This window comes from Bubalus kerabau, chromosome 11 (genome assembly GCF_029407905.1).
Source record: "Bubalus kerabau isolate K-KA32 ecotype Philippines breed swamp buffalo chromosome 11, PCC_UOA_SB_1v2, whole genome shotgun sequence".
Classification (NCBI taxonomy): Eukaryota; Metazoa; Chordata; class Mammalia; order Artiodactyla; family Bovidae; genus Bubalus; species Bubalus kerabau.
This window is the reverse complement of record NC_073634.1, coordinates 107,330,001-107,347,592: the sequence shown is the minus strand read 5'-3', so window position 1 is coordinate 107,347,592 and position 17,592 is coordinate 107,330,001. Positions and strand designations below refer to the sequence as shown.

The 17,592-nt window shown below is 58.4% G+C and overlaps 1 protein-coding gene across 1 annotated transcript in view; it reads left to right on the top strand.

Moving 5' to 3' along the window:
* SARDH (sarcosine dehydrogenase) overlaps window positions 1-17,592 on the top strand; it is a 60,169-nt gene that overhangs the window by 28,745 nt on the left and 13,832 nt on the right. The window contains exons 12-16 of the mRNA XM_055539236.1: window positions 124-237; window positions 6,617-6,755; window positions 8,187-8,300; window positions 9,707-9,854; window positions 13,764-13,857. Of these exons, the coding sequence (XP_055395211.1) occupies window positions 124-237; window positions 6,617-6,755; window positions 8,187-8,300; window positions 9,707-9,854; window positions 13,764-13,857 (609 nt within the window). The remainder of the gene's footprint in view (window positions 1-123; window positions 238-6,616; window positions 6,756-8,186; window positions 8,301-9,706; window positions 9,855-13,763; window positions 13,858-17,592) is intronic.

Sequence of the window (17,592 nt, the reverse complement as noted above, 5' to 3'; positions counted from 1 at the left end):
GGGTGGGGCCTGGTGAGGGCAGGGCCAAGAGCCGTCTGTCCTGTGGGCCTCGGTCTCCGGCTCCGGGCCAGGCGGCGTGTGCCGGGAGGAGGGCGGGGCTGTGACCCCCCTCGCCTGCCGCAGGTGCTCCCCTACGACTACTGCGGGGCGTACGGGCGTCGGGCCCACGAGGACTACACCTACGGCCGGCTGCTGGGCCAGGAGTACACCTTCAGCGTCCCTCCGCACCACGACGTGGTAGGCGCCCACCCCCAAGGGGCGGAACGCTGGGCGGCGCTTAGGGCCGGCCGGGGAGGCGCCCGGGGAGCTCCGACCCTCCCAGCCGGCTCCCTGTACCCCCACCCCATTTGGGGCTGACTCGGTTTTGAGGCAGAATAGGTGATGCTCTCCTCGGCCCTCCGGCTGTACTGAGACTTTGCCAGTGGCGCGGCCTGCTGCACCGGCCAGGCGGCCCGGCCTGGCTCAGGCTGTGTGGTCTCGGGCCGGGGTTCATCTCTTGGAGGCCCTCGGAACCGCCCCCAAGTGTGACGAGCCGCCTGCCGGATCTGGGGCGTGGTTCCCGTCTGCCGCTCTGACCGAGCAGACGCAGGACACGGAGGTCCAAGATGGGGCCCCCAGGGGGCGAGCAGGGGAGACCGCAGCCGGGGCCCGCTCGCTGCCCGGCTTGCTCCGGAAATGGGCAGCTGCAGCTGCTCCGGTGGCTCCTGGGCCCTTCCGAGCCCGGCTCCCCGGGACAGCGGGAGAGGCGGTGACGGGGTCCCAGGGGCCAGGCCTCCCCCAGGTCCGCATCACGCTGGGGGTTCTCAGCGTCTGCAGAGAAGACAGCTCCAGCGTCCCTGCTGAGACACCCAGCTGTTCGGTTCCAGAGGACAACGTGCTCTCTGTGTCTGTGAGCACGTGGCCGACCGCACAGGGGGATGGAGGCCCGATCAGTGTCTACACTGGGCTGGGGCCACGGCCTCAGCCTGGGGGTTGTCCCCAGAGACGGAGGCCTGGGAAGCCTCCTGGACATGGGACCCCTGCAGTCGTGTGAGGCACCTCACTCAGAAGCACCCTGGGCTGGGTTTCATGCTCTGCTGCTGCTGCCTACAAATTCTGAATCTATCTTGAACATGGCCCATACCTTGACTTTGCACCTGGTCCCGTAGGGACGGAACCACACGTCCCCCCAAGCTTGCTCTAGTGAAGGCGTTGGGGAAGAGGCTTCTGAAACGGGAAGGGAGGCACGTGCCTCTGGAAGTCCAGGAGGCCCTGGGGGCTGCCTCTCCCAGGAGCGAATGGGACTCTGTCTGGCACCTCCACGGGGCGGCTTCCAAGGCCCACAGGGTGTTCAGACCCTTAAGGATGTGGGCGCCGGGCCGGGGTGCCAGCCCCACTTCCTGGCTGCATCCCAGCAGAGGCGCCTCGACATCCCGGAGCAGGAGATGCACGCTCGTTCTCAGCCTTGGCAGCTTCCCCAGCCCAGGCAGACGAGAGTTGGCCTGCAAGTTGTCTGGGGATTGGATCTGCAGCCCCAGCAGCGTAAGCGAAGGCACCCTGACGCCTGACGGTGGAGGGGGAGCCGTAAAGGGTGGTGGGGTCTAGACAGAGGTGAGCAGCGGCCTTTGGGGCTCAGGAGATGAGTCAGTGGGGTGCTCTGTGGCGGCCAGTTGCCCTGGGGCGGAGGGCAGGGAGCTGGCCCCACGCTGGCCAGTTTCCCTGGTATAGAGACTTGCCATCCACACCCTCCCTCCCATCCAGTTGGAATCACTGAAGACACAGTGGGGAGGATGCACTTGGGGGCTTCTTGGGGTCCGGGCACTGCTGGACAGACCCAGGCTCCATCATTTCCTCCTGTGTAACCCTGAGCAGACCACGCCCCGTGCCTGGGCCTCAGGGGGCAGCTGGCTGTAAGGCTAATTGTAGACCGCTGGGCAGTGGCATCTGAACCGTGGGATGGGGGAGAAGGCGCGGGCTGCTGGCCCTCTCGCGGCTTCTGCCCCTCTCTCACCCCAAACTCACCTTCCAGAAGCCTCTGATTTACATCCTGTCTCTGTAGATGTATTGTATCTGGACGTTTCCCGTAAGGCACTCACACAGTGGCAGTCTTCTGTGACTGGCCTCTGTCACCGAGCTTGTTTTCAGTGTGGCCTCCATGTTTGAGGACATGTCTGTGCTTCGATATTTCTTCTTCGGAACAGTATTCCATCACAGGGGTACACTCCTTTTTATTTATCCATTCATCTGTGGACGGACGCTTGAGTCATTGGACTTTGGGGCCATCGTGAATAATGCTGCTCTGCAAATGTGTGCACAGGTTTTTAGGCAAATGTTTTCAGTTCTCGTATCTAGGAGCGGGAGTGCTGAGGCATGTGTGACTCCGCGTTTAACATTTTTGGGGACCTGCCGAGGGTTTTCTAAGGTGGCCGCACCGCTTTACGTCCCCACCCTTGGTGGACGAGGTTCTGATTTCTCCATCCTCATCGGCGCTCGTAATTCTGTGTTTGGTTCTAGCCATCCTCGTGGGTGTGAAGTGGTATCTCAACGATCTGAGTTGCGTTTCCCCAATGACCCATGATGTTGAACATCTTTTTTATGTGCTTATTTAGCCATTTCTCTATCTATTTCGGAGAAATTTCTATTTGGATATTTTGTTCATTTTAAAATCGAGTTGTTTGTCTTCTTACTGGGTTATAAGAATTCTCTATACATTCTGGATACAAGTTCCATATCCGATTTATGATTTGTAATTATTTTTTCCCTTCTGCGGGTTGTCTTTTCACTTTTTTAATGATATCATTGGTAGCACAAAAGTTCCTAATTTTGACGAAGTACAGCTTATGTACTTGACATGGACGTGAACTTGGGCAAACTCCAGGAGTTGGTGAGGGACAGGGAAGCCTGGCATGCTACAGTCCATGGAGTTGCAAATGGTTGGACCTGACTTGGTGACTGAATGAAAACAGCTTATGTCCCTGGTGCTTTAGGTGTCATATTTAAGAAAGTGTTTCCTAACTCAGGTCACAATGATTTACTAAATCTTCTTCTCAGAATTGTAGTTTTCGGTCTTATACGTAGGTGTGTGGTCCATTTTGAGGAAGCTTCGTGAAAGGTGTAGGAAGGGACCCAGCTTTAGACTTTTGCAAGTGGCTATTCAGCTGTCCGGCACCATCTGTTGAAGGTTACTCTTTTCCCCATTGAATTGCCCTGGCATCCTTGCGGCAGATCCGCTGACCATAGGCGAGGCTTTGTTTCTGGTCCCTCCCTGCCCTCCCATTGATCTACATTTCCATCCGTATGTTTGTACCGCTGTCTCGAGCACAGTAACTTTGTAGTAAGTTTTGAAATCAGGAAGAGCAGATCTTCCAGCTTTGTTCTCCTTTTTCAAGATTGTCTTGAACATTCCAAGTGCCTCGCATTTCTGCATGAATTTTAGCATCAATTTGTCCATGTCTGCCAAGAAGCCAGCTGGGGTTTTGGTAGAGACCCTGTCAAATCTGCAGATAAACAAGGCTGCTACCCTCATCTTAGCGATGGTAAGTCTTCATCTTGCAAACATGAGAGGCCTTTCTGTTTATTTAGGTCTGCTTTAATTTTCTTCAGAGACATTTTCTCAAGAGTACAAATTTGCCCTTCATTTGTTCAATTTATTTGTAAGCCTTTAAAAACTCTTTTTGAAGATGTAAATGGAATTATTTTCCTAATTTCATTAATGGCTCACTGCTATTGTATAGAAATGATTTTTTGTTTGTTTTATATTGACCCTATATCCTCCAACCTTGTTGAACTATTTTATTAGTTATAATACTTTTTTTCAGTGAGTTCTCTAGGATTTTCTATATGTAAGATCATGTCATCTGCAAATAGAGATAGTTTTACTTCTTCTTTTTCAGTCTGGATACCTTTTATTTCTTCTTGCCTAATTGCCCTGGGTCAGACCTCCAGCACAATGTTCCCTAATGACCAATGATATTGAACATCTTTTTTATGTGCTTATTTAGCCATTTCCAGTGTCAGACTTTATTTTTCTGGGCTCCAAAATCACTACAGATGGTGACTGCAGCCATGAAATTAAAAGACGCTTACTCCTTGGAAGGAAAGTTATGACCAACCTAGATAGCATATTCAAAAGCAGAGACATTACTTTGCCAACAAAGGTTCGTCTAGTCAAGGCTATGGTTTTTCCTGTGGTCATGTATGGATGTGAGAGTTGGACTGTGAAGAAGGCTGAGCACCGAAGAACTGATGCTTTTGAACTGTGGTGTTGTAGAGGACTCTTGAGAGTCCTTGGACTGCAAGGAGATCCAACCAGTCCATTCTGAAGGAGATCAGCCCTGGGACTTCTTTGGAAGGAATGATGCTAAAGCTGAAACTCCAGTACTTTGGCCACCTCATGTGAAGAGTTGACTCATTAGAAAAGACTCTGATGCTGGGAGGGATTGGGGGCAGGAGGAGAAGGGGACGACATAGGATGAGATGGCTGGATGGCATTACTGACTCGATGGACGTGAGTCTGAGTGAACTCCGGGAGTTGGTGATGAACAGGGAGGCCTGGCGTGCTGCGATTCATGGGGTCGCAAAGAGTCGGACACGACTGAGCGACTGATCTGATCTGATCTGATATCTTTTTCAGATAAGTTTCTATTTGGATATTTTGCTTATTTTAAAATTGAGTTGTCTTTTTATTGGGTTATAAGAATTCTCTATACATTCTGGATACAAGTCCCTTACCCGATTTATGATTTGTAATTATTTTTTCCCTTCTGTGGGTTGTCTTTTCACTTCTTTAATGATATCACTGGTAGCAGAAAAATTCTACCAATACAATGTTGAGTGGAAGTGACAGAGGGGACAGCCCCGTCTTGCTCCTGATCTTAGCAGCAGACGTCCAGTCTCTCCTTGTTAAGTGGGATTTTGCTTGTGCCTTTTATCAGGTCAAGCAATTTCCCTTTTAGTTGTAGTTTATATGGAGTTTTTATCATGAACTAGTGTTGGATTTTGTCAAATACTTTTTCTGCATCTATTGAGATGATCATTTGGTTTTTGTCCTTTGTTCCATTAATATGGTACATTATATTGATTTGGGAATGGTGAACCAGCCTCCCATTTCTGGAATAAATCCCACTTGATCACGTAATCCTTTTTATATGTTGTTGAATCTAGTGTGCTGTATTTCACGGAGGTTTTTGTATCTGTAGTCATGAAGGATGTTGGTCTGATTTTCTTATGAGGTCTTTGGTTTTGGCTTTGGGTAATGTTGGCCTCATGGGAAGAGTTTGTGAAGAACTGGTATTAATTCTTCTTTGAATGTTTGGTAGAATTCACCAGCGAAGCCATGTGGGCCTGGGCTTTTCCGTGTGGAGAGTTTTAAATGACTGAAGAAGTCTCTTTTGGTTGTAGATCTGTTCAGGCTGTCTGTTTCCCCTTCAGCCGACTTCAGTGATTTGTGTCTTTCTGGGAATTTCCATTTCATGTCTGATTTATTGGTGGACAGTTGCTCACATTAGTCCTTACAATTCTCTCCTATGAATTGGATAGTGACACCCTTCTTTCATTCCTGATTTTAGCACTCGGAGTCCTCTTTGATTCTTGGTAATTTCAATTAACGATTTGCTAATTTCACTGAACTTTAAAAAAAAAAAAAACAGTTTTCCATTTGCTTATTTTCTCTATCTATTGAGATTTTTGTTTATTTCCTTTCCAGTCTTTGTTATTTCTTTCCTTCTGCCTGCACTGGGTTTAATTTGCTTTCCCTTTTCTGGTTTCTCCAAGTGGAGTGTGCGGAGGCTGACTTGAAAGCCTTTGCAGGTGAAACGTCGCGATGAGCCCGGCCTGGCCTCCGCCCGTCAGTTTACACGCGTTGTTTCCTCATGTTCATCCCTCTCCAGGGGTTTCCAATCCTCCTGGTGACCTTTTCACTTGGTCCACTGGTTATTAACAAGTGTGTTTTCTAGTTTCACTTATTTGTGAACTTCCCAGTTTTCCTTCTGCTGCGGATTTCTAATTGGATTCCATTGTGGTCAAAGAACACATTCCGCATGGCCTTCACCCTTTGGAACGTATCCTCTTGCGGCCCCCGCTCCCCCTGGGTCTCCTGCACCGGCAGGGCGCTCTTCCCTGCGCCCGAGGAGAGTGTGCCCGTGCGCAGCGGCAGGGCATTCTTTCCTGTGCCCGAGGACACTGTGCCCGTGCACAGTGGCAGGGCGCTCTTCCCTGCGCCTGAGGACACTGTGCACGTGCGCAGTGGCAGGGCGCTCTTCCCTGCGCCTGAGGACACTGTGCACGTGCGCAGCGGCAGGGCGCTCTTCCCTGTGCCTGAGGACACTGTGCACGTGCACACCTGCAGGGCGCTCTTCCCTGTGCCCGAGGACACTGTGCACGTGCGCAGCGGCAGGGCGCTCTTCCCTGTGCCTGAGGACACTGTGCACGTGCACACCTGCAGGGCGCTCTTCCCTGCGCCTGAGAAGAGTGTGCCCGTGCACGCCGGCAGGGCATTCTTCCCTGTGCACGAGGACAGTGTGCCCGTGCGTTTCTAGCTGGAGGGAAGGAGAGGGTCTTGGAGCCCAGGGCTGTGGGGTCTTTGTCGGGGAGGCGGGTCCCAGAGCCCCCGCAACACCCCAACTCTGGAACTTTTCAGATCAAGGAGGAGTGTCTGGCCTGTAGAGGGGCCGCGGCCGTGTTCGACATGTCCTACTTCGGGAAGTTCTTCCTGTTGGGCCCGGATGCCAGGAAGGCTGCTGACTGGCTCTTCTCTGCCGACGTCAGCCGGCCACCAGGTATGGAGCGGGCGGGCCGCGCGCCTCCCCGACCTCAGCGCGGCCCTGGGCACGGCTGACCCTGTCCGCTCTGGGCTCGCACAGCTCAAGGCTCTGCCCCCAGCCCGGCCCTGGGACCCCGCCTCCAGCCCCATCTGCCCTGGTCACCAAGCCCCAAGGCCCAGCCCCCTCCACCTTCCTCTGCATCCTCCACTACCCTCCTCTGACTTTGTTCCAGATGGGATTCGAGGCAGCAGGCCCTCAGAACAGTCTCCTGGGGCTGAGGAGCCTGTCCACTCCCCAACTAGGAATGCTCTCCCCGATAGGGTTTCTAGAATTCAGTGAAAACACAGGATGCTCACTTGCACTTGAATTCGGAATGAAGGATGAATAATCCCGTGGTGTGAGTGTATCCCAGACAGCGTTTGGGATCCTCACTTCCCCTTTTTTTTCATCAACCGTGCCCTTAGCGTCTTCCCCACCCATCTGCCTGCCCCCAAACTCTCCCGGCCCCACGCTGGTACTTCCTAGCACCGCTGCACCGGAATCCCGCACTGAGCGGCTTTAAACAACCCTCATGTGTTGTCTTAAGAGTCTGAGGCTGGAAGTTCAAAGTCAGGGCCAGAGACCGTGGGATCGATCTCCTGGCTTCCAGCCACAGCCGCCAGCCCACAGCTTTCAACTACATCACTCCAACCTCTGCCTCTGCGGTCACAGGGCCGTCACCCTGCATTTTCTTCTTCTAAGGACACGAGTCATGTGAGATCAGGTCCACTCTCATGAGTTCTGATCTTCTTAACATGATCCCGTCTACAAAGACCCTATTTCCAGATAAGGTCCACTTTTCAGAGGGACTGGGAGTTAGGACCCCAACACACCATTTAGGGAGGCACAGTGCAACCCATTACACCATGTATCCTGCCCAACCACCCACACACCTCAGCACATGCCCCTGCTACCCGCCTCCCCTGGTCCCCCTCCCCCATTCACCCTGCCAACACCCTTCTACCCACCCACCCCCTCCTCCCATCCATCCCTGCCCCTACCCTCTCCCCACCTCCCCATTCATCCCCATCTTCCATCCACATATTCATGTATTCAGCATTCATGGAGCTTCTGCTATGCCAGGCTTGGCACTCGAGCACCAAAGTGAATGAGAAGTAAATCCTGCCCTGAAAGTGCCCCAGCGTGAAGTGGGAGGTGGGTGGGAGGGATGGGTTGGGAGGAGTCACATTTCAAAATATATAAGTCTTCTTGCTCCTTTCTCCTCCGAGGACGGCGGTGCTCGGTGGCCTGCCCATCCCTCTCTGGGTCATTGAGTCACGGTGGCATCACCAAGCTGAGAGGTCTATCAGGGTCCCCCGGGGCATCTGGCCAAGGTTACCCGGCCCTGAGGGACCGCCCGCCCTGCTGAGCGGCTCCCCCTCTCTGGGGTCTTTCTCCTGCCCGCAGGCTCCACGGTGTACACGTGCATGCTGAACCACCGCGGGGGCACAGAGAGCGACCTGACCGTGAGCCGCCTGGCCCCCGGCCCCCAGGCCTCCCCGCTGGCCCCCGCCTTTGAAGGTGAGAGGTGCCCCGGGGCCCAGCAGCGCCCCGACCGCAGCCTAGCTTAGTGAGGCGGCGGCCAGTGCGGGACAGGTGGGAAGGGCTTCCGAGGCTGCTCTGCAATCCTGCGTGCGCCCGCTGCGGTCAGGGCCTGGGAGATCAGAGGTCTTGCTTCAGGCTGAATGCAGCCTCTGTTCTGGCAGCGATGCCGAGCCCTGAGTGCTCGGTGGTTATGCCTTTGAACCTGTCTGTCCTGCGGGGTCTCAGGGCGGCCGCAGCGTGGGTGTGTTCAGCTCACCTGCCCGGAACAGAGTGAGCCAAGGATAAGGCCGTGCCTCCCACGTGGAGGGAGAAGTTACCTCCTTCCTGCCTCCGGCATCTATGCCGAATCGGCTGTCTTGGTTCCCATGGAACTCCCAGTCTGAGACGGGGGACAGGTCCTTGGAAGATCTCCAGCTCTGGGCCCAAGCTGATGCCTGGACTGCCCTCTGCAGGTCCTCCGCTTCTGCTTGCATGCCTCCAGTGATGGGGAGCTCAGCGTCCCTGCCCCTTGTCTGCACGGGTCTGATTCCCTGAGCGAGGTCTGCTGCCCATCACGTCACCCCTTGGCGGGCGAGGGAGCCGTCTGGTCTCTCGTGTGGCGGCCCCTCCCATCCAGGAGGGAGAGCGGTGGCCGAGATCCACAGACAGTGGGCAGCGACAGATTCTCCAGGGACCCAGGGCCGCAAGACCGTCTGAGGTCGCCCGCCCAGGACGGTGGCTCTCAGGACACCGGGCGGAGCTGGGCTGCCCTCCGCTCAGCAGTTCCCGGGGGGCGGTTTGGCCCAGTGGCTGCTCCACGGGCCGTGGACTCAGAGCTGGCTAGAGGCAGTCTTCCACGTGGGGCCTCTCTGAACCTCAGTCTCCTTTTCAGAAACCCGAGGGTGTTGACGCGTGTCAGCCTCTGGGGGAGGGTCAGCGGTGTAACGGCTGTAAATTCCAGCCTCTGAAAGGCCACCGCTGGGAACCCCGGGAATGGGGTGGGGACATGGGAATGTGGAGAGAGATGGGAACTGGTGAGGATGCAGCCTCAGAGAGGGACAGAGGCTTGTCCGAGGTCACCCAGCGCTGGTGGCTGAGGTGGGACTCAGGATCTCCCAAGGGGTGATGGCGCTGGGGGCGCTTACGCTTCCCTGGATCACAGACCCTTTGAGAAGTGGGAAAAAGCCTTGGATGCTCCCAGAAAATGCTCCCTTGGCATTTTGTCCTGCGGGCGATGAGAACCCAGAGCCCCATTGGGAGGGTCCCCCGACTCGGGCCTGGGTGGCTCACGTTCAAGGGAGGTGGGCTTGTTTCCTCCACGGAGGCCTCGGGCCGCCCCTCCCGGTCCTGCCTCCTCCCGCCTCCTCGCAGCCCTGCTCTGCGTCCCGGCGCTTCTCCTGCAGGCGACGGATACTACCTGGCCGTGGGCGGGGCTGCAGCCCAGCACAACTGGTCCCACATCAGGACCGTGCTGCAGGACCGGAAGTTCCGGTGCCAGCTCATCGACAGCTCCGAGGACCTGGGCCTGATCAGCGTCCAGGGCCCGGCCAGGTGAGGAGAGGATGGGGACTTGAGGGCCGGGGTACACCTCGTCCCTCTGTCTGGGCCCAAGGCAGAACCATTTACTGGTCTAGAATGGGACGCGGTGGCTAGTGAGCTGAACGTGCCGGCGACCCTCAAGAGGCCAACCAGGAACATGGTTTTCAAAGCACTGGGATACGGAAAAGCTCTTAATATATGACTCATACTCAATATCTGAGGGTACAGGGGTCGTGGAAGGTCTGGCAGGGATGCCTCTGGATGGTTGATATGGCCTGAGAACTGTGTGTGCCATTTCTAAGTGGGCGGAGCCAGACTGGGGCTCCCTGTGCCACCTGGGCTGAGAATGGTGCTCCGCAGCAGGAGGACACCGGCTCCTCCCTAAGCACCTCCAGTGACTAGGTCTACGGACGATCATTCGCTCCTTGATTCATCCTGTGAGCGTTGACTGAGCTGTGTTCCCACCCACGAGGAACCGGCTCCCAGAAGGCCCTTGGATGCTGGCTTCTGCCCGGACAGTCTGAGGCAATGGGATGCCTGAGCACATGTGCACCTTGGAAAGACCCTCTGGCTGGGCGTCAGAGAAGGGCTGGGTAGGGGCGGGGTGGAGGACCAGGGGCAAGCACCGCGTGTTGGCGCTGACCAGCGGGGTGCCTGGGGTGCTCCAACATCTGCTCCAGTCCTGACCCCGGCCCTTTAGGTGGTGAGAACTGTTTTCTTTCCTTAGTGGTGAGGAAGAGAGGACAGTGTGCCTCCAGCCAGGTTATCCCCCAGCTGCTCGCTGAGACGATGCACGGCTGTGTCCACAGGCATCCCTGTCAGCCTGGGGTCACACCAGGATCCCTGGTCGCTGCCCTCAGACCCCGCCACAGGGTCCATTTTCCCTGGTGCCTTGGAGCTGGCCGAGCCAGCAGCTCCCGGGCTGAGTCCTGGGCGGGTGGGCCTCCCCTCCCGGGCAGAGCGGCAGGTGGCTCTGTGTGTGCCCCACGTTGCCCAGAGGCACATGGCAGACAGGCAGGCAGCGCGTGCTCGCGGAGTCAGGGCTGGTCGTGTACCTTATCCATCAAATGCTGGACCTCGGGCTGCTCACGAAAGCCAGTATCTGTTAAGGGGACCTTAGAGGAGACACTGGAGGAAATGGGGCTCAAGCCTTGGCACTCTCTGAAGGGCCAGTGTTTCAGACAGAGGGAGCGGCAGGTGCAAAGGGCCCGTGGCGGGAGGAAACGCAGCCACGGCAGGGCTGTGGGGGAGGACGCGCTCAGAGGCCCGCAGAGGCCAGAGCTTGCAAGGGCAGAGGCTGCTCCTCCAGGAGAGGGGGCTGAGTGGAGGAGGGGCGTGGTTGGACGTGGGCTTTATCGGGGTCTCTGATGCTGGGCCAGAGTGTGGGAGGTGGGCAGGAGCCTCAGGGGCCAGGGGAAGGAGGGACTCCAAGGAGGGAGTGACGAGCTGTGTCCGGGTGGTCAGTGGGTCCAGTAGGACAAAGACTGAGCATCGACGGTGGGTTTGGCGGCCCGATGGCTCCTACAGACTTGACGAGGGTCATCTCAGGGGTGGCTGGGTGGGGGCGTGCTGAGACAGGAGGGGAGGACAGGAATGGGACGTGTGGAGAGAGGCTGAGCATGCCGGCCGCAGCAGGAGAACCAGGATGCTGGGATTCTGCAGAAAGATGCATGGACCACGCTTGCCCTGGCCCGGCTCGGGGAAGCGCCTTTTCTGCAGGCGGGGGTCTGCATTTCTCCCCTGGGTGAGCAGACATCCGCATCTCTGGGCTAAATGGGGATGGGGGGGGGAGGGTCCTGGACTCCTGAGCGCTAGGCGGTCCTCGGAAGCTTCATTGCCATGGCGACCTTGGGGAGGGACTGGGTTATTTCTGGTGTGGTGGGGGGTGAGTGGGTAGGGGAGGGAGGGGGCACCAGACAGACTGATCAAGGCGCGGCCTGTGGGGACAGGCCAGCGCTCCCAGCCTCATTATAAGCTACTCCAGGAGGGCGGTGAGTGACGGTTGCCAGGGCAGGAAGACGAGCTCCCCTCCTCCTGGCGATTTCTTAACTTTCTCCTCCAAACTGTCCTCGCTCCTTCAAAAATAACCCAAAGTTTCTTGTATGAATAATAATGTCACCAGCGCCGCCGATACGGGCTGAACTTTCTGAGCTGTTACGTGGGAAGCGTGTCATGGCAGCTGGACCATGGGAGATGCTGGATGGCCTGCCAACCAATGGCACTTTCGGGAGACAGTTCAGAATTGATGGCCCAGAACGGTAGCCTCGAAGCCATATGTGGCCAGCAAGGCCTTGAAAGGTGGCCGGCGAGGCTGAATTTTTTTGTTTTAATTAACGGAAGCTCAGGAGACCACTCGTGGCTGGTGGAGACAGCCTGGCAGGCGGTGGTCGCTGTTGCATGGTTAATACCCAGGTGCTCGGCTCGGGGCCTCTGGCTGACGCCTGCCTCACGGTCCTCATAGGGCAACGAGGGGGCCCAACTCCAGGCCGGGGGACAGTAAGCCTGAACCCGGTCTCCGCCCAGAGCCGGTGCCCTCTGGTGCCACCTGCTGTCCACTGGGGGAGGGACAGCCTCTCACACCCTGGCCCATGCCCTGCAGACCTGCGTGCCCAGGCTGGTGCCCGACTGGGGGCCCCCAGCCCTGCTGAGCCCCAGCTCCAGCTCCTTCCTTCTTCCCCGTGCGGCAGACCCCGCCGCCCAGGGCTGCAGTGTAGACAGGCTTCTTGAGGACCGAGTGTGCTTCCTCCGGGGGAGGGGGGGCACGCGTGGGTGCCGGAGTGTTACATAAGGATCCTGACGCACTGCAGCGGGCTGGGTACCTCGGGCCAGCGTGGGTGGGCAGCTGCCGGCACCGTGGGGGGCGGGGATCATCAGGGTCGGAAGTGTTTCTGGGCACTGGCTGGGACCCTGAGAGGCAGAAATGGGGGTGGGTGGGAGCTGTTTCCTGCCGATGGGGAGCTGGCCCAGCGGTGCAAAGCCAGCCCACCTTCAATCAGTCCCATTTACCAAGTGCCCTCTCTGTGCCAGGCATGTCTGCAGAGGGGGCCCCGTCAGCACGGAGCTCCCAGTTCAGTGGGACAGGTTTGCAACCATGAGAGGTGCCCTGGTGGGAGACGTTTCAGGGCCACGGGCTCAGGCCAGGGGCGTTGAGGGGGGACTTGACCCAGACTCAGGGAATCCGGGAGGGCTTCTTGTAGGAGGTGACAGATGAGCCAAGACCTGAAGGATGACGGAAGATTCAACAGGGGCCGGGACACCTGGAGGGAATGTGCATGGTGCAAGAGTGAGCTCAGGCCGGCAGGGAGGGAAGCGAGAAGCAAGGCGTCCCAGAGGTGAGGGTTTCCATGGACACCGGAAGGTCTCAGGCGAAGTATCAAGCGTGAGGTTCAGACTCTTCCGGGCACAGCCGGGCAGAGGGGCGAGGAGAGGGGCCCCTGCCCTTGGGGGGCTTTGGCAGGTGGGGTGTCTAACTGGGCAGTTAGACAGCTGCCCCAGGCCTGGGTTCCCCATCTGAGAAAGGAGAGCCAGGGCTTGGCTATTTCTGCCACTGTTTCCGATGAAGGTGCCTTTTTTTTTTTTAACTTGATAAATTTTTTTGGCCATGGTGCCTGGTATTTGAGATCTTGGCTCCCCCACTGGGGATCAAACCCATGCCCCCTGCAGTGGAAGTACAGAGTCTTAGCCGCTAGATGGCCAGGCAAGTCCTGAAGGTGCCTTTCTCGTATGACTGGACTTTTGCACGTCTCTATCTTGGTGTGTTTTATTAAGAGCACGTTTGTTCTCGGTCTGCCCCGTGAGGACAGGACCTCAGCCTGACCACCGTGGTGCCCTCAGAGCCCTCCCAGCCCGGGGTGCGCACCCAGGCGGGCTTGGCAGGTGTTTGTTGCCCTACTGACTGACCAGCCTTGTCCTTGCTCACAGCCGGGCCATTCTCCAGGAGGTGCTGGAGGCCGACCTGAGCGACGACGCCTTCCCCTTCTCCACCCACAAGCTGGTGAGAGCCGCCGGGCACCTGGTAGGTAGCAGCTGCCCACGGGCCCCCGGGCTGGGGTGGCAGCAGCAACGTGCTCCGGGGCCAAACCCGGGGCGGGGCATCTCGTGCCCTTGGGCAGGGTTCTGGAACCCCCTGGGCCCGGCTTCCCTGCAGTAAAGTGGGGGTCCAGACGGTCATGCCTGCCAGCCTTCAGGGCCTCAGAGGAGGAGTGGGGGTCCAAGTCGGTGTCTGGCACACGCGGGGGCCCGGTCCCAAGCTTCTGCCTTGGCCTTGCTGCCGGTGCGGCTGCCCCCCATGTCCACTCCTCGGGTGTGGGGCACACCTTCCCGGGTCAGTGCATTTCCTGCGCCTTCTTGCAGGGCTCGGGGCTGTGGACAGCAGTCATTTCTGCTGCTCCCGAGGCCTGTGTGTGCTGAGCATGTCCAGGTCTTCCTGGACTGTCCCCTCTCCCCTGGCACCGTGGGAGGGGGCAGGGACTGCTCGGGGTGCCCTGCCAGGCCCCTGAGCAGCACCCTTGCCCGTCAACCAGCCCAGAAAGTCGGGTCCCGGGGCCGGAAGCTTCTGAGACTGTGAGCGGCTCCAGCGGACCCGCCGCCCTCCGAGCCCCTGGACCAGGCCCTGGGTCCAGCTCTGGTCAGCGCGTCCTGCTCCGGGGCTTTGGTTTCCTTTTTGGAAAATAAGTGTCATGATTTCCACTCTGACTTCTTGGGGCTGAGGTGAGGAGCAGGCGGTCAAAGTAACGTCAGCCACTGTCAGCCAAGGGCTTGCACGGCTCCGGCTTCATCCTCCCAGCAGCATGGAAGGTTCTATCAGGGCTTCTGAGCCCTGCACGATCAACGATGCTGTGGAGCAGATATTTGGGTCAGGGGGCTTAGCAGCGTGTGGAGCAGCAGGCCTGGCCTGCAGCCCCTGGACGCCAGGAGCACCCCAGATGTGACAACCCAAAGCGTGTCCAGGCGTGACCACAGGTTCCCAGGGCAGGAGCCCCGTGGGGGGCTGCACTGCGCCGTGACTGGCCTGTCGGCAGGCGTGCAGGCACCCTGGAGGTGGTCGCGGCCATGTGCATTGAACAAGGTCTTCCAGCAGTTCCCGATGTAGGAAATGTTACCGCCAGGGCAGGTGCTTCTCCAACCTGAGCTCAGAGGAGTCGGATGGACTGCCCAGGGCCCCCCAGCTAATGGAACATAAAAAACCTCATGACTATGTGTCAGTAACACAGACAAGGCTGTGAGGAGGGAGGGGTGGACAGACAGCCGGATTTGAGGGCACCGCCGCTTTTACTCTCCTTGCGTTCATCTGGGGAGGCGCCGAGGAAGGTTCCAGATCCTGGCCTGCAGAGGGGTGGGAGGTCACGCAGTCTGGTCCTGTTAGCAAGTAAACAGTGTCTCGCTGACGTCAGCAAGGAGGCTGCCAGGAGGAGGCAGATAAAGGCAGCTCTGCTCGGCCTGCGCTCTTGGAGGCCGCGCTGGGGCAGGAAGCGGGGCTGTCTCTGTCTCGCTCGCTTCCTGCCTCCTTGGCGCAGCGCTGCCTGCCAGGACCAGAGAGGGTGTGCGTCTTGAGAGCACAGCACAGCTCCGCCCAGGCCACTGTGGCCACTGGCCTGCCTGAGGGCGGCTTGGACCCTCTCGGCACCCCCGGGGGGGTGGTCTGTGCAGTGCCCTCCAGTCAGGAGTAGGGGTTCTGACTTGCGATGTGGGGCGGGGGGCAGCTGGTGTGGCTCAGCCTGTGTGTGGTTCAGGGATTCGTGTGGAAGAAGAGCAGGTGGGAAGGCCACCCCTCCAGCTGAGGGCCACTCCAGGGAGGCGCTGGGGACTTGGGCTGGGACAACGGGCTCCAGCTGCCTCCCCACACCCATCCTGGGGGGCAGGGGCGGCCCTCCCTGGCCCTGGCTGCCTCCCCAGGCCTGACCCGTGGCTGTCTGGCTGCACCTTGGCCTCTGGGGCCTGGGAGCCGGGTTTGGCCAGGGTGCGGGCCAGGAGAAGCAGAGGCCAGACTGCAGGGTGAAGCCCGGCCCGGGACGACAGGCACAAGGTGGGGGACACGGGGTGCTCAGGGGCAGAGGTGGGGTGCAGGAAGGCCACAGGCTGCTTCTCCCCGCCGCCCCCCGCAGCTGGCTCAGCGGTTCTGTGGCAAGCACCGCATTGCTCACCCCTGTTTCCAGCTGCTGTGCGGGGCCGGGGTGCAGAGCTCATCCTGGCGGGACCCCTTTGGGTGCCCCCCTTGACCTCGCTGAGCCTGCCCTTTCTCGCCAGCCACAGAATCTGGCTGAAGAGCTGATGGGCATCAGTGTTTCGCTGTAAATACTGGGAACGTTCGTAAGACAAGAGCAAGTTAACGAAAACCCCCCCACTTCCACCGGAGAGAAAGCCGAGGTGAACGGTGTTTCCTTCCGCCTTCTGTCCCTGATCTCTGCCTGTAAATTCTAAAACAGAAGCAGGATCATCCCACCAACTGTACACAGTTCGTGCACTCGGCTTCTCTTAGGACATTGCTGGGATGGTTTTCTTGTTCCTTGAAATACCGCCTGAGGTTGAAATACTGCGTTACCCACTCCAACACCGTATGCGGGACACTCGGTCAGGCCACTTCTTCTCCTTGGAATTGCTCTGTGACGGGCTCCCCGTGACGGCAGGCCTGTTAGGACTTTGATTATTGACTTTGGACACGTTGCTCAGAACCAGGACCCAGAAGCAGAGGTGTCCCAGGGTCGCAGCCCCAGCCTTCCAGCCATGCGGCAGTTCTGCAGGATTTTCTGCCTCCCCTTTGGGGGAGGACAGGAGAGACGCTGTCCAAGTGCGGCCCAGCCTACCGGCTCACACTCAGCCGGATGGATGCCCAGCTGAGCTCTGGCATTCCCTTCTACACCTCAGGGTCTCCCCAGTGCTGAGCCGCAGCTGCCCCTGGAGTCAGTTCTGGGCATGTTGGCTGGGAGCCTACCACGTCAGGGGCCTGTCGAGCTCACAGCCTGGCTGGGCCTGGGGGCGGGAAGGATGCTGCAGCCCCAGCCCAGCCTGCACTGGCCCCGAGACCTGGGTGGAGAGAGGTCGCAGCCCCTACCGCGAGCCGACATGGAGTGAGGGGGTCCTGGGAGCATGCGTACGGGGGGGTTCCAGTCTTGCCTTGGTGACCACACCTCCCCCTGAGGCCCCGCTGGTGGGGCTCTGACTCCGCAGTGTCTATGTTATGACCTCACAGTGGCCGGGGCCACAAGTTCCCAGATGGTCCCAGTGGGCGGCATGAAGGCCTCCCCGTCCACCGCCTGCACGAGGGCGCCCAGCAGGACGCCGGCTGCAGGAGCTGGGCTGGCCGCTGCCCCGGCCCCGGCTGAGGAGGCCTCACAGGCGGACGGGGAGCTGGGAGCCGATAGGCCCGGGATCTGGGGGTCCGGGGCACAGTCCCATCAGGGCCCAGCAGAGCTGGGGGCCAGCAGGCCTGGCCTCTGGTCCTACCCCAGGACCCCCTTCTGGGGTCAGTTTCCCCATCTGTCACACAGCGTCTAGACAATGGCCGTCAGCATTTTTGAGCCGTTCTGGAAGTCTGTCCAGACGTCCTGAGCACTCTGGATCCAGGGGGAATTTCATGTTCTCCTAAATAATATCAACATGTGTTGACACCAGTTCCATCAATGTTGAGATGCTGGGGCCGGAGTTCAGGGCCAAGTCTTTATGGGAGATAATTGGTCACCAGCCAACCAGCTGCGGGAGAGGAATGTGTGTGTCTGAGTCATCAGCCAGACCTCCAGGTCACAAGGGACGC